The 20337-nt window shown below is 42.3% G+C and overlaps 1 protein-coding gene across 1 annotated transcript in view; it reads right to left on the reverse strand.

Annotated features, from left to right (window-relative positions):
• Window positions 1-19303, reverse strand: part of Nell2 (neural EGFL like 2) — a 304209-nt gene extending 284906 nt beyond the window's left edge. Inside the window, 3 exon segments of the mRNA XM_038342735.1 lie at window positions 18326-18454; window positions 18856-18941; window positions 19276-19303. Coding sequence (XP_038198663.1) covers window positions 18326-18454; window positions 18856-18919 — 193 coding nt within the window. The 5' untranslated portion in view covers window positions 18920-18941; window positions 19276-19303.
• Window positions 19304-20337: the final 1034 nt, after the last annotated feature.

Genomic DNA, 20337 nt, shown 5'->3' on the forward strand with positions numbered 1-20337 from the left:
ATTATTTTATTTTCTCCAATATTCTGATTACTGCTTTCCAAATAAGAAGAACTAATACTTGAAACAGCGGGCATTGAACAAAAGTTGATTTGTGTGAACAGACTTCAATAATGCCGTGAGGCAACATGACAAGCTGCTAGCACCCCACTGCCTCATCTGTCTCCACACAGGTCAATATGAATCTACACAGCCCTGAGGCATGCCTAACTCTCTATACCCTCCCACCTCACTGTTCAACAATTCAGTCCAAACCAAGGAAATTATGTCAGTCATTTGCCTGGACTATGGAAGCCATGGCATTCCATAAGTTATTACTATTTGAGTCTGTTTCTTTCTGTTACATTTCCACATCAAGGGGGAAAAAAGACCTCACCAGTCAAGGAGTTTGAGGGTTTTCTAAAGATTAAGTGGATATAACATTTTTGGAGTGAGACAAGACAACATGAACTCCATCAAAATTAAATATACCTGCTCATCAAAGAACTCTACCAAGAAAATGAATAGACAAGGTACCGACTAGAAGACAAAGCTCTCAAAATTAATGTCTAGCAAATGACTTATATCTCCAATATATGAAGAAATACTAAAAACCAACAATAAAGTGATGAAAATTCCCTTCTCATAAGCACTGTACAATTATTTCTCAAAAAAGGAACTATGTAACAGTCAGTTGAGTACAGCATGAGATATCAAAAACGCAAATAGAATCCATAATGAGCTACCTCTCACACCTACCGAAGCAGATACAATCAAGGACCAGAACACAGACCTTCACTGAGCATATGTGATGTCCACATGTGTGAGTGTGGCACAGACTCGCACAAAATATCAATCCCTGTGACTAACCACCTGAAGCTTCCTTTAATCATTAGATAAACATCTACCTAGAAACTTAGAAACTAATGCCCCAAATATGATGATATTGGGTGTACAGTCATCAAAATGCATCCAACTAAGTATGAAAGATTTATGCAATAAATTACATGTTAATTTTACTGTGATGAAAATAAATATGAACTAAAATAGCTTTATAAGGCAGTGATAATTTTGAGAGCCCAAACTACTAATTTAGTAGAGCTATAATTATTATTAATGATAAAATAATGGACATTTACAAATAATTACACAACTTTAAAATGAGTCAAGCAGAAACGGAAATCTGAAAATAGGGTAAAGTTAGAGAGGAGACCGAGGATGTCTTTTATGCATTTATTGGTGCTTAGAAAATGAAAAAAGAGAGACACTTTGAAAATATTTTGTTTTTCTCTAAAGCCATAATATAGCAATGACTTGCTTAATGACTTGTTACTTATAATTATTCCCATGATTTAGTTTTTGAAGATAAGATTCAATTAAGCTTGAACAATAATATATCAAGAAAGAGATAATTGGGTCTGAGGTGATGGCTCAGTAGGTAACGTCCTTGCTGTGTCAGCATAAGGAGCTGAGTTTGGATTCCCAGCACCAAAGTAAAACATAGGGCACAAGGCAGCTGTTCTCTCGGTACTGGGGAGACAGAGACAGGAGGGCACTTGAGGCTGCTAGCCAGGCAGACTAGCCAATCAGCAAGCTCTAGGTTCAGCGAGAGATCCCTCTCAAAAAAAGAAAGGCAAAGAGCAGTTGAGGAAAACACCTAACATTAACTTCAGGCCTCCACAAATATGTGCACTCACAGCCAAACACACTCTTGAGCACACACAAACACTCACACACACGTGCAAACATACAAAATAAGAGATTACTCCATATAGCAATATTCTCTTCCACAAATAACTGATGTCAGTATTCATACATAGAATGAGTCTAGGTGAGGAGAGTTATAAGCAGCTCCAAGGAGTCACTGCAAAATCTGCCAAACTGAAAACAAAGCAAACAGCAATAAAGGAACAAATAATTTAAAATGGTGTCCTTAAAGTCCTTCAGTGCCATTAAATGGCACTTGTTCCTACCACGGCTGACAAAAATGTGGGCATTGGTCATAAAGAAAACGAGTGAAGACTTCCGGAAGCATTGCATACAAGACACAGAGAAAACAAGCAATCCAGATAAAGAAATTAGAAAAGATGAGTGAATATGATTTATATTCAGGGCCAATCATGAGGATATAGAAGTACAAAAATGACATAAACATGACACATAAAATATTTACATCTATATTAATCTATTTTCATAATAATAAAATTAAACTAGAAAGCTATACATACTAACTTCCAAGTAACACAACACTTTTACTTTATCCAAGGAATCAACAAAATCACCCTAGACAGCTATTATTTGTAGTATAAACACCCCAGTTACCCTGGTGAGCATATTACTAGCCTTCCGTGGACAGGCTGCAGTAGCTGATTGGCTCAGTCTTCCAGGCTCACCCCCCTTTTATATCATAAGTCACAAGGAGAAATAAATTCATACTGTAAGTAAAGATAAACAGCTAAATATCAAAAAACCTTAGTAAGAACTTTGGTGAAGGATTTTTCTTCAGAATAATGATTAGACAGCAACATATTAAAACTTGGGGAAGCCACGGTTTATGAGTGCATGGAAATAACAAGTTATACAGATGTAAATGTATAACCACAGTGCTGGGAATACAGTTAAGGACAAGAAGCTTGCTTAGTATGTGTGAAGTTCCAGGCTCTGACCCACATCATGGCATAATAGGTGATTTATAAGATATAGTCAGAGAGAGAGAGAGAGAGAGAGAGAGAGAGAGAGAGAGAGAGAGAGAGAGAGAGAGGGGAGACGATAGATGATTGACATTTACAGAATCTTTTCAGCATGCTGTCTTTTATGTAACTACCACTTTTCCCTTTTCTTTGTGTGTGTGTTTGTGTGTATAAGACGTATATGGGAAGATGGCTCACTATCTTGCCAGCTCCTATTTTCACTTATTAATCATTTGTTGATAGACATTGGAGCTGCAGGTGGATCTAAATCATAGCTCCAAACAAAAGAGAATTCTGAAATACCCAACAAAAAGAACTTGCTCTAGCAGGGACCAACACAGAATGGCTGACTCACTCTTATGGGGGGCAGTATACCCCCCATAAGTACAAAGTACATAACTACAAAGGCCTGTTGGCAGGGATCTGCCCAAGAGACAGTGGGCTTTAGCTCTCTGCACCCTGCCTAGGGAACACTGAATCTGGTGTGTAGCATCTTCTGCCACAGCTTGCCCTTGCTCAATACCTACAAAGCCACAGGGACAGATTTTGCCCTTCAGAAACATCTGATCTTTTGTTTTGCAGCAACTTCTGTCTGTCTTCTCTAATTAAAAACAAGTCTCACTGAAGAAAGAACATTTATTTCACACTTCCCATGACCTCACTCATATTTTTATAGATTTATTTTAGCTGAATCTTGTATATTTAATCCACTAAAATATCACTGCGAATATGGGCGAAGAATTTGATTTATCCTTTCTTTAAATGGAGAGATGTGGGTCTGAATTTTATACCTATTTAATAACTTGAGGAATTTTTCTTCCTGTGGGTTTGCATTTCAACATACATTTTTTAAAAACTAAATTTAATTTTAAAAATTTTAGAAACCAAAGTTCAACTTATTTATGCCTTCTATGATGACGGGGTAGAAAAGAAAAATGAATTTCCCAATAGCACCATTCAGTTGCTTTATGTTGGAACTACAAAGTGAATCCTGCAGCTTCATGCCAGTTGTTCCCAGAAGAGAGCAGCTCAAGTGTGCAGTGCTGGATGGAGTGGTTACTTCTCCTATTCCCTCCAGGCGCGGCTAGAAGGGCGCGGATATGCAATCCTCCTTTTGCTTGCCTCGTATCTGTGTAGTTAATGCACCAGGATGTGGTAGTGACCGGCCAGCACTGTGAGTCTTCACAGCCCACCTGGCCCTTCCCTAGCTCTGCTGCCCGGCTTTACTAATTTGCTGAGCAAAACAAAAAGCAATCATCCATTGACTAGGTGGGTTCTCTCTGCTCACAGGCTCCCTGCCCTGTCGGCGACTCACACAGGGAATATTTGTTTATCTATTAGTCCTTGAAACACGTCATAATTTGAAAATATGTCATCAAAGAACAACGCCAATTCTATTCTTTTCACTGCAAATGTAACCTCGATATTAAAAATGGACCCCATGGTAGAGAAGGGATGAAAATGCACCGAGATGACTTGCTCTAGGAGGCATCAACAAGGTGGGTGATGTCGTATTTATAGAAACTTTTAAAATATAACTACATCCGAGTCTCAAAGTCTTCAATGTGAATGGCAGCCAGTATGCACGCTTCTTCCCTCAGAGGCCTTGCTTCCTGTCGGTTCCCAGGATTTCACATCCTACTTCCAATAAGTCTGCATCTTAAGTCTTACATAGTGTACAGCTTATAGTAGTAGGGGTTCCCTTTTTAGTGTAGAAGTTAAGATGAATTGCAGAAACCTCAACCTGAGTTACAAATGGTAAAAGCCACACTACAATTAGTTACAATTTCTGTCACTGGATTTCAAGGTGAAGGAGTTTGGTTAAATCATTTTATAAATTTAGTTTCAGAATAATAGCAAAATATTAAATGTTTTTAACTCCCAGAAAGGCCTAAGTCCAAAGTCTCTGGATTCAAATTTGAACTAACAATGAGTACTCTCTAAGAAAGTATGTTTCTCACTCCCGTTTGGAGTCTGAGGCTTCACACAGTGAAGGATTCCTTCACTTTTAGTTGAAAAAAAAAAACAGACTAAAAAGGCATGACTTTTTTTAAGTTTCTTGATTTACACCATCTCTAAATATCCTAATTTATTCTGAACATCAGGGAATGGAGACTAGTAACAAAAGCAATAATGCTAATACTTACTCTATAACAGAAGCTCTGGAAACCTGTCTCAGAAGGATGAACAACTTCTAAATGAAGCATCACACAATATACTGCCTCTCTGGAATAGTCGCACGTTAAATAAGTCTGTGTTTATAATGTGCTTAGCAATTTGATGAAATGTTGGAAGAGCACACTCATGAGTGTCACCTCTCTCTGCAAACAAGGCCAGCAGGCTGGTAGGCAGTACAAAAGTCCACCACCCCTTGGACACATTAGAAACATGCTCGCTGAATAGATAAATGAACAGATAGTCCTTAGAATAAACCAATTAGTTTTGGAGGAGACTGTTGGAAGTATTTTTCTGACATTGACACCAAGTTTGACTCATCCTGACTTCTCTGTGGGTCTTCAATTTGCCCTCTACACCAGCAGAAGTATGAGAATTGTAACTCACATAAATAATGAAATTTCTAGTGGTCACATTAAAAATGTAAAAAGAAACTGTTTTAATTCTAATAATACATTTATTTGAGCCACTATATCCAAAATATTATTAGATGTAAATTCACCATAAAATAATAATGAAGTTTTGTAACTTTATACTGTCTTCAGAGTCTGTTTTTATACTTCAGACTCATTTCCATTTGAAGAATGTGCATGCCAGTACTCCGTGGCCACTCAGGTTAGTGACCAAATTAGATACCTCGATTTGAGACAACAGTTCATGAATTTGGTTGAACACCTGCACCACAAGAAACCATTTCAAAATATAAATTCCTGGGACTCACTCTCAGAGACACAGGAGTCTTTTAACAAGGCAGTAAAAAAAAAAAAAAAGACAATTTGCAAACTGCCATGTGGGAGTCGGTGCTCTAAGACAACCCGACGTCAATCTAAATCCTCTATGCACGAGTCTCCAGCATCTAAAGGGAATTCCTCCAGTCCTGTGTTTGTTCTCTGAACTAATACGTCCAACCTTTTTCAAACATGCACCACCTGGATTTGTTTCCAAGCCTGGCAACTGTTCTCTAGACGCAGTCCAGTATATTTGACTGAAATAATGGGAAACAACCATAGTATAAACAATTCAAATGATTGTTTATATGTTCCTTGGTACACTTATATGAATATGAGTGTCCCTGCCAACTCTTTAACTCATAGCTCTTCAAACAGAAACTTTAAACTCCTATTTTCAAGAAATGTTCGGTAAGCCTAAGATCATCAACGTGCTGCCTGTCACAGCATGGCCTAAAGAGGACTCCTGCTTTCAGCTTTCCCGTGACTACAGAACAGAACGCTGGTGTGATAGAAGGGTTCTTCAGGCCCTTTTGTAGTTACATAAATACAAACATTATAATATTTTTTTAAAAAGCCAAATTTCCCATGGACTCACTTAATGTCACAATATATAGTCACTGAACATTTACTGAGAACACCATGTATATTCTGTAGGGTACAAGGTAACAAGACAGACTCTCCAACCTCAAGATATCAAAACCGAGACAGCATATTTCTAGTAGGTATGTAAGGAGTTCTCACCAAATGTTAGATTCTTGGGTACATAATCATGATGAAAAGACTCACAAATCTCCAGCATTTTGGAGCTTTCTGGCTGACAATAAACAAAGTGAGAAGTGAGTTACAGCAATGCTTTCAGGTGACAGACATTAGAGATCAAAGTCAAGAATATGTGTATAGTGGAAGACTTACAATATTTTTCACTGCTTGGTCAGATTAGGCCTTTTTCCTTGAGAGAGCTCATAAAATGGGCAAAATGAAAAGCATGCAGGTATTTGGAGAAAGTACATAACAGGAGAATGAGCAGCCAGCATAGACCCGTGAGCAGGGGCTAATTGTGGAACAGTGAGGAGACCTGACACAAACTGAACAAGGGATAGAGGAACAAATGGTTTAGAAAGTAGAGTGCTTTGCATGACTCTGTAGACATAAGAACTTAGCCTTTCATCTTGAGTTGCATATGAACCAATGAAAATTTGGGATAAATTAATGGCAAGGTGTGTGGTCTGTATAGCTGCTGCGTATCTGTCAGCTCTAGAGCCTAGGTCCTGGATGCCACTGCATAAGAACACTGACTTGGAATTAGCTTTATCTTTTCTTTCCTTTTTTAAGACTAACTGAGTAGGGTTTTTATCCATCATCCCATATCTTCCCTGGGTAGAAAAGGCACTTCTCTTCCACGAACTCTTAGCAGAGGTACCATCAAGAACAGTTTAGAGTACACACGCCCAAGATTCCAGCTCCCTTCAGGGCGCCAAAGGGGGGAGATGGGAGTTCTGTTCTGCCCTGTTGTTCCCCTACAATCTCTTAAACTGGAATCAGAGCAAGAAATAATTGCTAAGTGGAGGTAAATCAACAGGAGGCGTGTCACACCCGTAAGGGTTTAATGTCTGCTACCTGAGCCATCGGTTAGCACCTTAGCAAGTTCTGAGTCACAGACAGATAATCACAGGAATGTAAGAAAGGACAGCTGCCTGCAAGAATGTGGTTTCTACTGGGCACAGAGAGCACGAGCGAGTGGAATACTGCCAAGGAGAGGTGGTAACTCATCATCACAGCGATTAGACAAGTGACACATGGGTCATGACATGCACTGCCCACTGCCCTCCCAAAGGGCTACAGCTGCTCCGAGTCCAACCGAGGCGGTGCCCATCAGAACCCCATACCCATGTAGTTGCTCTTGTTGAAACTTAACTGTCATTCTCACTGAGTGTCCAAGAGCATGCTAACTTAGCCCAGCTCATCACCAAAATATTCATTCCTTCTTTCTTTTCCCCCTCTAAGCATGCCTCCTGAATTAACTTTGGGAGAAGAAGTGATATATTTCTTTATGTGACACTCAATTTTAATGTTTGTTCTCAGGATTTGCACATGGTTAAATCCTGGAGAGAATTCATTACAGCATTTACCCTGAAGAATGATTAGCGCAATTTTAACTGTCAAGTTCAAGACCAAGTTTTCCGCCACCATGCAGACACACTTGTGAGAGTTGGTTGAGAACTCAAAAGAAAGTTTAATTCAATTTTACATGAATTCTCAGTTCCCCGGCGGAAGGTAACTTCTCTCCTCCTGCTGGGAAATCCCCGCAAGCGTAGAGACTAATGCAGACAAATGTGCTACCTCACAGTCCCAGCATCCCTTCAAACCGGGTTTGAAGAAGCAAAGCCAAGGGTATCAATGGGGTTTACTCCTCTTGGAATCAGGAAACCTTTACTTTCTTCCATTTTACAGCTTATAGATGTTTTCCACATTCCTTGGCTCATGCCTGCTCCCACCCTCAATGTCAGCAAGGACCAGCAAGTCCCACAGTGTGTCACACTGACAGTGACTCAAATATCTCCCTCTACCAACATAAAAATCTCGGATTGCCCAGACTGGACATACGATGTTAATATAAGAATAACCTCTTTATTTGAAAGCTAGCTGACTACCTAAATAACCTTAATTCCATCTTCAAACTTGAATCCCCTTTGCTATATGAGATAGCATCCACAGGCATTGAGTGTTAGTGTGTGGACAGTTGGGGATTATCATTCTACCGACCACACTGTCTCCTGACTGCCAAAGATCTACAGCAACATGACAAGAAAACATGTCTGCACCATGACCAAGTACCCTAAATCTTATTCCATTAGAACATCAAATAAATAAAAGAAAAGATGTCTGTACCATTACCAGGTACCCTAGACCTTATCCCACTAGAGCATCAAATAAATCATTAAAAAACACCTAACTTTAAAAATGCTTTTCTGAGATTTATTTATTTGTGTTTTATGTGCATTGAGTGCTTTGCCTGCATGTGTGTCCATACACCATGTGTATACAGCGTGCCAGGAAGCCAGAAAAGAGCACCATACACCCTGAAACTGGAGTTATAGATAGTTATGAGCTTCGCAGTGACTGGGAAAGGAACCGAGATCTTCTGACAGAGTAGTCAATGTTCTTAACCACTGAGTCATCTTTCCATCCTATCATATAAATAAAATCAGTTCAAAAGTCCTGGGAACAACGCATCAGACAGACGGTGGGCTGGGACTCAAAAGTGCTATCTGTGATCTCAGAAAAGAGTATCAGTTTGGACAGTGATTCCACATGAACATGCCATTCAAGATGCTAAGGGAAGCCGATGACAGATTCCTGGACACAGTACAGAAAACTAAAAAGAATGCTGAAAAAAGAAGGCGGGTGTCACGTGCCCCAAACTTGGCTACCATACCGGGAGAATCTCTTCACTTAGAAGAAAGGGAAATGGGAACCAGTTCTGCCACACATACCCCAAATACCTGTCCTGGTGAAGTGAAACTCCGTAGTCCTAGGACCTAGTCTAGTATTTACAAACCATCTAAGATTAGCCTGTTCCCAGACCACAACAACAACTTGAGGCTCAGATTGGTTAAACGAACTTGGTCTTCAGGCCCACCTATCTTCATGATAAACCGAGATTCCACAGTAATCTATTAAGGTACTCATAAACTGAGACTGCAGTCCTGGCCATCCGCGGGTGCTATAGGTTCCAGACCCCTAAAAATACCGAGATGTCCTCTACTGCCCTGAACATCAGATCCATCCCAATGTGAAGCAATCACACAACATACAACCTTACTTTTTGGTACTGTCAAGCCCAATCTCCCCACAGGGACACAACAAGCCCAAATCAACACCCAATATTTTTGTGGACTGAGGCTCAAGGCCACCTCTGTCACACAGAATCCTGATCTCCCCTATATATTTAATCAATTTGTATCCACACTAGTGGGTCTTGGGAACAGCTCTTACTATCTACTTTGTGGGACAGCATTACCAAGGACTCTAGCATGAACACCACACACACAGGGTATCAAATGACCTGGCCAGCTACTCTGGACTTCCTGAATGATGATGTGGCGCTCCCTCATCTACAAAGATTACAGCAAGTCCCTGCTTCTCCAAATGCACAGACAGACACAAGAAAATCAAGGAGAGAATAATAACATTACTCTAAAATAAGAATACTCTCTTGGTTCTTGAGCCAGAAAAAAATAGAAATGTATAAATTTATAAATGTATAAATTGCCTTGCAAAAACTTTCAAACCTATTGCTGTCCTGGTTTGCTTCTGTTACTCTGATAAACACTGACAAAAAAAAATGAGTTGTAGGAGGAATCTTTCATTTGGTTTTCCGGGTTGTAGTCTATCATCAAGGGAAACCAAGGCAGCAAGTCAAAACATGAAGATGAAGGCAGGAACTGAATCAGAGGCCACAGAGAAATACTGCTTGCTGGCTTGCTCTCCACAGCTTGCCCCGCTGATTTTCTTACACAAGGACCACTTGCCCAGTGGTGTCACCACCCACACTAGCATGGACCATCTCACATCAATCATTAACCAAGAAAACATCCTATAGATATGCCCATAGGTCAGTCTGATAACAAGAAGTCCTCACCCGAGCCTCCTTCTTCCCAGTGACTCTTTTGGTTTGGGTTAAATTCACAAAAAGTATCTGGCACAATTGCCCTGAAGAAACTCATCACACTTCAAGAAATGCCAAAAGACAGAGCTGGAAAGATGGATCACCAGACCAAAGGGGCCGGCAGCCAAACCTGACAACATGAGTTCAGTTCTGAGACCCATATGATAGAAGGAGTGGATCAACTCACATAAGCTATTTTCTGTTTCTACAAGCATGCTTTGGCATGCATGTATACACACAAACACACACACACACACACACTGGAAAATGCAGGGAAAAACAAGCAACAGTGTAGAGCAAATATCACAACAGTCACTCAAGGATGTGTTCAGTGAAAGTATATAGTCCGAGGATAAGGGGTCATGAAAGTAAATGTTAGGGTTTAAGGAGAGAGAAAGGGAATGGACAAATTATTTGCAGAAATTTTTCTGGCTATGAGAAAATATGTAAAAATAGAGGTAGAAGAAACTCAAATTCTCCAATCAGATGTAACCCCCAAAAACCTTTTTAAAAACATACAAGCAATTCATCAAAAATCCAGAAATGGTTAGGATTTGCCAGTGAAGTTTCCACCCAGATACCCGCACGTTGAATGCCTGATGCCCAGTTAGTGGCAGTTCTGAGATGTGGCTGAATCACAAGGGTCCTAATTTGATGAAGTTAGAGCGGAATGGATTCTTTAGAGAGCGTGTGCAGAGGAATTAGGGCAGTGTGGGTGTGCTTCTGAAGGTTACATCTTGTCCCAGTTGTTCCTCTCCCTGCTGCTGGGTGCTGGGAGCTGACAGCTGCCTCTGCCACAGGCTTCCATTGCCAGGATGTCTTGTCTTAACCTGAGCCCAAAACAACTGAACTAGCCCTTCATGAACAGAAAAAAAGGTGGGGGAAGGGGTCAAAATTGATGTGTTCTCCTCTTTATTTCAGATATTTTTATCACAAAAACAATGATATTAACACAGTAAACAAGTGGGTCCTTCTTGTTAAAATACTTAACCATTTTTTTCAGAAGGCTTTGAGAAGGCTTTCAGAAGGTTTGTGAGAGAAACTTGCAAAAGTGTGGGCAAACTAACTGGAAGGCATTTCTACAGCAGCCAGTGGAGCTTCCTGGGTGACACTGTGGCTCCGAAGAGCAGAGAGCTGCTGGGAGTGCAGAGTGGAGAGTGGGTTCAGGGGCTCAGAAGGGGACTGGACTGGAAAGCCTTAGGTTACAAAGTTGTGTACATTTTTTTCCATACTCAAGACTTCGTAGAAGGCTGAGTTAAAAGGTGAAGGATTAATTAACCTGAAAGAAAACATTTCAAGTCAACACAATCTTCACAGAGTTTCATGAAAGTCACTGGTTGATGTAGCCAGATTTACAGTGATGTCCAGGAACACAAAACCAGAGCAGAAGATATGAAAACCATGCAGTTTGGTCAGAAACGGAGGGCATGGAAAGCCAGAGCAAAGGGGCGGGTGTTTGCTAAAGATGCTAGTTCTGTCTTTAAAAGTCTGGGGACTTCGAAAGGTTCAGAGAAGCACCTGTTTTACAAGCCTGGGGTCTGAGTTTAGTCTTCAACTCCATATTAAACAAAAAAAGTTGGGAGCCAAACTGTGGTGGCACATGCCTTTACCCCAGCACTTGGGAGGCAGAGAAAGATAACCTCTGTGAGTTCTAAGAAAGCTTGGTCTAGAGAGTGAGTTCCAGGATAGCCATGGCTACAGAGAGAAACTCTGTCTTAAAATAATAAATAATAATAATAATCTATAAAAATTAAATAAAACTGGGCATGTGGCACATGCTTGCAATATCAGCCCTGAAGAAGCAGAGCTGGGCAGACCCTGTGTACTCACTGGCCAGCAAGACTACCAGACTGGGAGAGCCCCAAGGCACTCAGCGGCCCTGTCTCAAAAAGCAAGGTGCGTGGTTCAGTTTCAATGTAAGGTTGGAATTAAATTTGATCTTTGGCCTCCATAAGCATGCTTATACATATTCATCCACGTACAGACAAACTCAGAGAGAGACAGAGACAGAGACAGACACAGAGACAGACAGAGAGAGAGAGAGAGAGAGAGAGAGAGAGAGAGAGAGATAAAGAGAGAGAGAGGCCAAGTACCTTTTACCAGAACAATAGGAAAGATGGCTTACAGGCGTTTTATGAATAAATAAAAGTCCATCCATCACAGTCTCAGTAATGAAAACCAGCAAACTTATTGAAAAGGCTTTGTTTGCAGAAAGAGGCCCAAGGTTCCCTCCATGCACCAGGTCACCTAGGGACACAGAGCTGCAACCCTCAAGGCCATCCGCTCCTGTGAGGCAGCTGTTGCCTGACTCCGGCTTGCCCCTGCTGGACTTAGCGGCAGACTGCGGTGTCACCTGTGATACTTGCTCTACCAGTGTACAGAATAAATGCTGTAGAAGAGCGAAGCTACAGTGGAGATTTCAAAGCTGGCCCTGGGAGGCCAGGCAATGTATGACAGGGTCAGAAACCCAGAAGTCCTGTCAAATACCGTATCATAGTAAATCTTTCCCAGCCATGGTGGTATTGCTATGGGTATGTGTGTCTTTTCAGAATACACTGATGAAATGTAAAACCTACAGTGATAGTATTGCTGGAGCCTTGGGAGAGCAGGAAGTCGCGAGCACACCATCCGCTGAAAGAATTAATGTTGGTATACAAGAGGATGAAAGGGGCACAGCATGAGAAGCTTTGCCTTTCTGCCACAGGAAGACATAGGGGTCCCCCATGAGCAATGTCCTTTGCCGAACCAGCATCTCAGTGAACTAAGAGAACAACAAACTCTGCTCAAAGCTAACAGAAGAACTGAAACAATAAGGATTGATCAATAAACAGATAGATACATACATACACACACACACACACACACACACACACACAGAGAGAGAGAGAGAGAGAGACAGAGAGAGAGAGAGAGAGAGAGAGAGAGAGAGAGAGAACTAGAGCAGGGAGTGGGGAATAGAAAGATAAGATGAACTGAGACCTAGGGAGGTTTAGTAAAATGAACAGCACTGACATAACTTCAGCTGAAGTAAGCAAAAAATATTTTAAAGAAAACAAATCAGAAATGAATGAGAAAACACTACACCTGGTCACACAGAATTTACAACATCCTAAGAGAGGACTACGACCGATATTAAGCCTGAAAGTGGAAGCCCTGGCAATCTCTTCCACGCTTTACTTGTTCAATGCCCAACTCCAAAGCTACTTCCCCAGGTCTAGGGATTGCTTACAGAAGCAGTCACTTTCATGCCACAAAATACTTTAGTTGCCTATTGCTGATAAAATTATGATATTTATCAGAGATTACTAAATTTATTATTTCACAATTCAAGAGGCCAGGAGTCCAGAATTAGTTTCACTGCACTAAAATCAATATGAGAGAGAGTTTTGTGCTCCCTCTCATAACTCCGGAGGGTAATTGTTTCCTTGCCTTTTCTAGGACCTGGAGACCAGTTGTGTTCTTTGGTTCTTGGCCCAATTCCATCTTCAAAGACAGCAGTACCTGGGCTAGGCTTTCTCCCATTGTAGCATGACACTGACTACTAACTATGGAAGGCTCTTGTAGATAACCCCAGATAGCATTATTAAAGTAAGTTCACAACCAACCTTAATTTCCCCACGTCATAACAAAACACTCCGGTTCCAACAGGTAGAATATGCATGCCTCTAGCATACCCTTATTTCCCCATACAACACATATTTGTGCACTATTAACTTTTCATTTACGCTATGTTGGTATGTTCTACCATGGAACCCAGTCCCTGGATGGATGGATGGATGGATGGATGGATGGATGGACGGACAGATATATATCCTTTAACTATCATTATAAATGATTCTTCAACGAGTCTCCCTAAAGCTGAGCCTCCCTAAAATAGAATACAGAATCCCATTATGCTCTCAATTTTTCATATAATTCATCTTAATAATGATTAAATTATTATCTTAAGAGTTGTTTGGTAGCCAATTTTAATGCACAATGAAGCTTTAATTTTTTGATTTGCTTCATTCCTAACACTAACAGTATAGTAATTGTATAATAATGATTTCAGTGGATGAACTTAATTAATGGAGTACCTTCACCCCTGAAGCATAACTTGTGACATTCTACCTAGGTCTACCTGATTTCTCAACCCATCTCTGATCACTGCTCTATTTTGCTCCATCAGAGAGCATCCTCAGCCATTACCCTGAAGCTTACAGATGCCCACTGTGATGGTTGAGCTTCACTGTCAACTTGACTAGATTTAGGACTGCCATAGATAGAGACATAGCTCACTTGCATCCCTAAGGATGTTTCTCATGTGGTTTAACTAAGAAGGATACACCCTGAATGTGGGTGGCCCAGGGACTAGGGTCTCCAACTGGATACAAAGGAAAACAGGAAAAGGTGAACTAGCATGAGCATTCATCTCTCCCTCTCTGCTTCCTGTGAGCAACACATCTGACCCTCAGTCTCTCTGCTCCTTCTACCACAGACAGCCATTTGCATTCCGTCTTCCCCCTTAGACTGTGAACCAAAATTAGTCATTTTTTCAAGTTGCTCTTTCAAGTGTCTTGTCACAGCCATGAGCGGTATAGCTAACATGCTCCATTATCACCACACTGAAAACAAGCCCACATCATCCTTGCCTCTGTCAATGCAGTCGCCAACCAGCGGCACTGGCCTCCCACCAAATACCTGTGAACACCTTTTCTTTCTATGTAAAGGTTCTTTAAGAGGAATTACCAAGGCTGCTTTAAATTATCAACTATGGCAAAAATGTTTTGATTTTTGTCTCCCCTTCAGGGTTAATGAGACTATACAATCTACAAACACTTCAGAAGGAATTTGCGTAAGACAATGGATGAGGTTATCTATTTTAGAAGCCTGGATGAACTGTTATGATCAGAGAGCTAAAACTCAAGCTAACTTTGAGTGTGTGCTTTCTTCCCTGTGAACTCTCATGAACACGGAGAAAGGAAAACTAGTATGATCATTATCTGGCAAAATACTAGCTAGACTCCAAATCCAGGATGGGAGAACTCTTTCCATAGTTGTCCTTAGAGTAGGAACTCCTTTATCAGAATACACTCCTGCTGCAAGTCTTTATCAGAATACACTCCTATATTTTTAAAAGCATAATAAGTGTGTTTTCTGGATGTGTGTCAGATTACAGCCAGAAATGTCTAGATTCCAAACCACTGCTAGACACATTATGTAATAATTATAACAGGTATAACCCAAAGTCCAAGTGCATTAAGGAAATGGTTAAATTTAAAATCTCATTAAATTTTCGAACAAACTATAAATCAAATTTCAGCAATGATAAAATGGTGTTGTGATTTTATGGTTGATGTTACCATAAAAGTTATGATTTGGAAGCATATGTTTTACTATGAGCATAAAACAAAATCCTAAGTAGTAGATTCATATTTCACAGTAATTTACAAAAACCATTCATGGTTTCAAAAATACCAAAGTGTTTATGTGTGTGTATGTGTGTGTGCATATATATGTATCTCAAAAATCAGAAAGAAAATGAGGTAGCAAAAATGAAAGTATTAATTAAGTAAAAGTCACAGGGCAAACATATTTTGAGGTTTCTTATTTCAAAATGAAGAGACGGGAAAGTATCTGTTGGAGAAGCAATCGATGGTTCTGAGATCACTTCTTATTGAGAACATATCCTTTAGCACAGAAAACTTGCACATGAAGTTTGTATGAAATCTGGGAGCATCTCACAGGCTTTTTAATTTGTTTCTATTCCTGCTATGACATTTTACATGCTATATAAAATACCAGCAGCATTCTCAACTCACTATAAATGGAACCTCAAAATGCCTCACAGTCTGAGTGCTTTTGTCCCTCTAGGCCCCATGGAATCCAGGGAAACACCATGATGCAGAGCCGGTTTTTTAACAAACCTGCTGCTCCTCTAGCATCTTAAGGAAAGACAGTTTCAAGGCCATGCAGAATTACTGATTACTCACAGGTCCACTTGTTGCTGGTTTCAGAATTCGAATGATATAGTAAGCAAAATTAATAACGTTCATAAGTAGTGTATCAGTAACATATCATACACCTTACAAGAATATAGTAAACAGTAAATAGTGATTAATACACCAAGTGATGTTCATAATGTGGCAGGAAATGTTATTTCACATCTTTGAATGAAAACTATATTTGTGAAGCATTTGTTTTGTCTAATATTGGGTATGGTATTAGCTAGGAAACAAAGGAAGCTCACCAGTGAACACTGATATCCACCAACTCAGGACAATTTAAAGAAAACACTGGGCATTTGCCATGTGTCTTCTTAACATGGTGCATACCTTGAACAAGCTGACTACCTATGTAGAAATAAATATTGTCTTAAATTAACCAGAAAAAGAAACTGTTACCCTGAAACTATTGCCTAGAAACTGTCCAATTGTCTAATAGGTAATGGGTCAATGTCCATATAAAGTGTGCATTCCTGGAGGTTCCTACTTGCAACATATGAACACTCTATGTAGGAAGCTACTACCCCGAAGAAGATTTAATGGAGCCTTTGAGATTATCACGACAATTCAATGGACTTTGATTATTAGAAACTTGGTTTATGAATCTTCCTGTTTACTTGACCCATCAAGTCCTGAAATAGCTTGGTTCCCATTTTGCGGAGACCAATAATTAAAGAGAGAAATAATACATGACAACATATGCCAAAAACCTACATCTAATTACATTTTTATTCAACTCTGAATTTTTGTTGACAATTGAGCTCTATTTCCTTGATCACATCTGGCCATTGTTTTCAGATTCCCAGCCCCACCCTCCACAAAGCATCTGAAAGTAAAGAAAATATCATAAACACTTGTCACAATAAAAGCACTAATTAAGAACTTTAACTGAAATACTCTTTTTATTTAAAAAAGAGTTTACATCTTAATTCCTTACAAAAACAAATTTGTCTTAAATAAATGCAACACATGTCCCTTTCTCCCTTTCCCTACAGAGCTTAGGAGCTGCTGTCCATGGTGACACGCGCTGGCTGCACGCGGCAACAGCGCCACCACAGAACCATCCAAGTTGCATCCTAGGTCTGTTTCTTGAAGGCAGCTGGGCTGGGCTGGTTGCAATTTGCATAGCCAACGCTTCGGTAATTATAAGTTGCACCACTTCTTTTGAAGCCATTTCTCCCCCATAGAAAAGAAATCCCCTCCTCGTGTGTGGTGGGGGAGGACGTCTTGATCCTCCGGATACAGGTAGCCAAACCCGGGTCTCTCGTGCCTCTCTGTGCTTCACCATGAGTAAGTCTAATTTCCATGGACAGTTTAGCCGCCTTTTGGACCCTCAAGCTAAACACCTTTCCACAAACCGAGCAGTCTCCAAAACCTTTATTCAATCAATTTGCAGACTGTTTTTACTAAAATTTAGTTTTGACTGCACAGTACATTTAAATGCTATTTGAAATATGGACATTTATGAATGGCCAATGTCCACTGACTCTAAAAGAAAAGGAAAGTTTTTAAATCCTATGCACACAATTATGGCAATGGGGGCATGTGCTTCTGGGTGAACATTCCATTGAAAAGCTTTTAAAATAATTGTAATAGTGTCTTTCGTTTCCCCTTGCCACTGGTGGAGAAGGCAAAATAGGGAGCTTTCCCTAATAATCTTGCTTCAAGTACAGTGACGTGCAGTAAAAAAAAATCGTAAAGAAATTCCTCTCGGTGGACACCACAGTGATGAAACTTTGGGAGGTCGGTATCTTAACCAAGATTGAGCTGTCCTGTTTCCTTCCCAAATCCATCCCGCCCAAATGAGGCGTTTGTGTTACAATTTATTGTTCCCCAGACGCCCAAATCACCCATCTGCCTCTGGAGTTTCTAGTCGGTAATTAAGGCATTATCCATTAGAACCGCCAAGTGCACCAAGTGAGGAGGAGGGAGAGGGAAATGAGGTAAAAACACCACACTTTAAAAGATCTGGACCCTAGAAGCAGAGGGACCCCACGCCCCAGCTGGGACCTTCCGCCTGGCTGGGGAGCAGCGCCAAGTTAGCAAGAGCCTCGGAGCCAGCTCCTCCCACCGCACAGGGGGCTTCGCACTGAGCCATACCTTGGAAGAGGAAAGCTTTCGTCCCATTATGCAGTCCCGGTACTTGGCGCACTCCGGCCGTGGACTCCCCAAGTTCTAACTCTGATAAGACGTCAATCTGTAGGGACGGGTCCACACCAAGCCCCCAAACTGATGGGAGTGGGGAGGGGTAGGAAAGAAGAAAGAAAGAAAGGGGGCCATTAAAACGCAAGCCTCCACAGCTGCATTGAAAGCATGTTGGAGACAATATTGGGAAGTGCTGACAAGAGGAGATTCCTTCCTCCACCTTGAGAGCCTTACCTGGACGCGCTGTCAAGCTTAAAATAGCAGCGCGCCCGGTCCCATCTCCGTGACCTACTTTAAGCTGTCTCTGTGCAAAGTTCCCCCTTAGTCAAAGACCCTAAGGGCGTGACCTGCCTCCCTATCCCCAGGACAAGTACACAGGGTATCCAAATGCAAACCCGCGCCCTCCAGAGCTTCTCAGTCCAGAAGGACTTGGGGCGGCGACCCTAAGGCTAGAAGCATCCCGGCCCAGCTCGACGGCCACTCACCCGCTCCGAGCCCGAGGATCACGCAGAACGTTCTCAGTAACACTCGGGACTCCATGGCGTGCATCGTCTCAGTCCATCGTCTCCCTCTTTAAAAATAAAGATAAAAACCAAGAGGTGCTGGGAGTGAAGCGGGAAAGCCGCGCCAGCCGCTCCTGCGACCGCCTCCGTGTCACCGCCCGGGCTCAGACGCCTAAGACAGAGCGGGGCGGCCCCCACCGGGTCCGCGCCGAACTTGGAGCCGCCTCTGTGCGCATCGCTCCCGCACGAGGCGGGCCGAAGCCAGGTCGGGCTAGTGGGGACCTGCACCGAGCAGCGCTCCGCCGAGCCACGCCGCCCGGGCGCGCACGCAGAGGAAGAGAGGCGGCTCCGGGAAAGCCGGGCCGGACCGCCCCGCACCCGCCCGCGCTCCCGCGCCCGAACCTGTTGGAAAGGCGGAGACAATGGCGAGAGCCTGGTGCCGCCGAGACCGCTCCGGGAGGGCGGGGCGCGAGCAGGGGTGCGGGCGGGGCGGCCTCTCTCCCCGGCAAACAGAGCCAGGTCCAGCCAGGCTGGCCCTCAGTCGCCCTCCGCCACCCTTGCCCGCCCGCCCGCCTGCAATCGCAGCCTTTGGTAAGAATCCTAAGATCTCAACGGCAGGTGCCAAGTTGATGGGCGGCGTTTGCTCTCACCCCTCGAAATCGGGCGCGTGTCTCCAAAGCCCGGCAGAGAGAAAGGACCACCCAGCCGCAGGAGGCGAGGTTGCAAAGAAAGGCAAGGCACCCGGCCGCCTCGGGCAAAGGAGGGAAGTCCGTACTCAGAAACGCGCTGCGCAGCAGCCCTGGAAGCAAGGAACCCCCTCCCGGGTGGAGAAAGGAACCTCGCCAAAGCACGCAAGACTCCTAGGGGAAGCTGGACAGAGGAAAGAGACAGACAGAGATGGGTGGTGAGCCAGGGAAGCTTGACCAGCCCTGTATGAGAGGCTCTCTGCCCAGGGCGGGGCGCTGGAGAGCCTCCAGGCAGAGACTGCACATAGAACTTAGCCAGGAGCCAGGGGCTGCTGGACAGCTCCAGGACTTCTGGAGCCCCTGCCAAACTCAGACCCTGGGTCAAGGGCCAGAGCTGGGGATTCTAGAACTGAGAAATGAATGGATACTTGTAAGAAAGAATAATGTTACAGATAAGACGATAAATGAAGGATGGATGGATGGATGGATGGATGGATGGGTGGGTGGGTGGGTGGGTGGGTGGGTGGATGGGTGGATGGATGGACGGATGGATGCATGGATGGATGGATGCATGGATAGATGACTTATTGGTGGACAGGTAAGTAGATTACTAGAAGATAACCATACATACTTAGGACTTAAAGAGTGGGAAGTGCAGTGACTGGAAGTGGAACACAGAGTTTCAGACTCTAATAGGAATCCTAAGACAATGCATACTTTACCATCCACACTAAATAATGAACTATGGCCAAAGACAGAAAGGGTGGAATAACCCTGC

This window comes from Arvicola amphibius, chromosome 9, assembly GCF_903992535.2.
Source record: "Arvicola amphibius chromosome 9, mArvAmp1.2, whole genome shotgun sequence".
NCBI lineage: Eukaryota > Metazoa > Chordata > Mammalia > Rodentia > Cricetidae > Arvicola > Arvicola amphibius.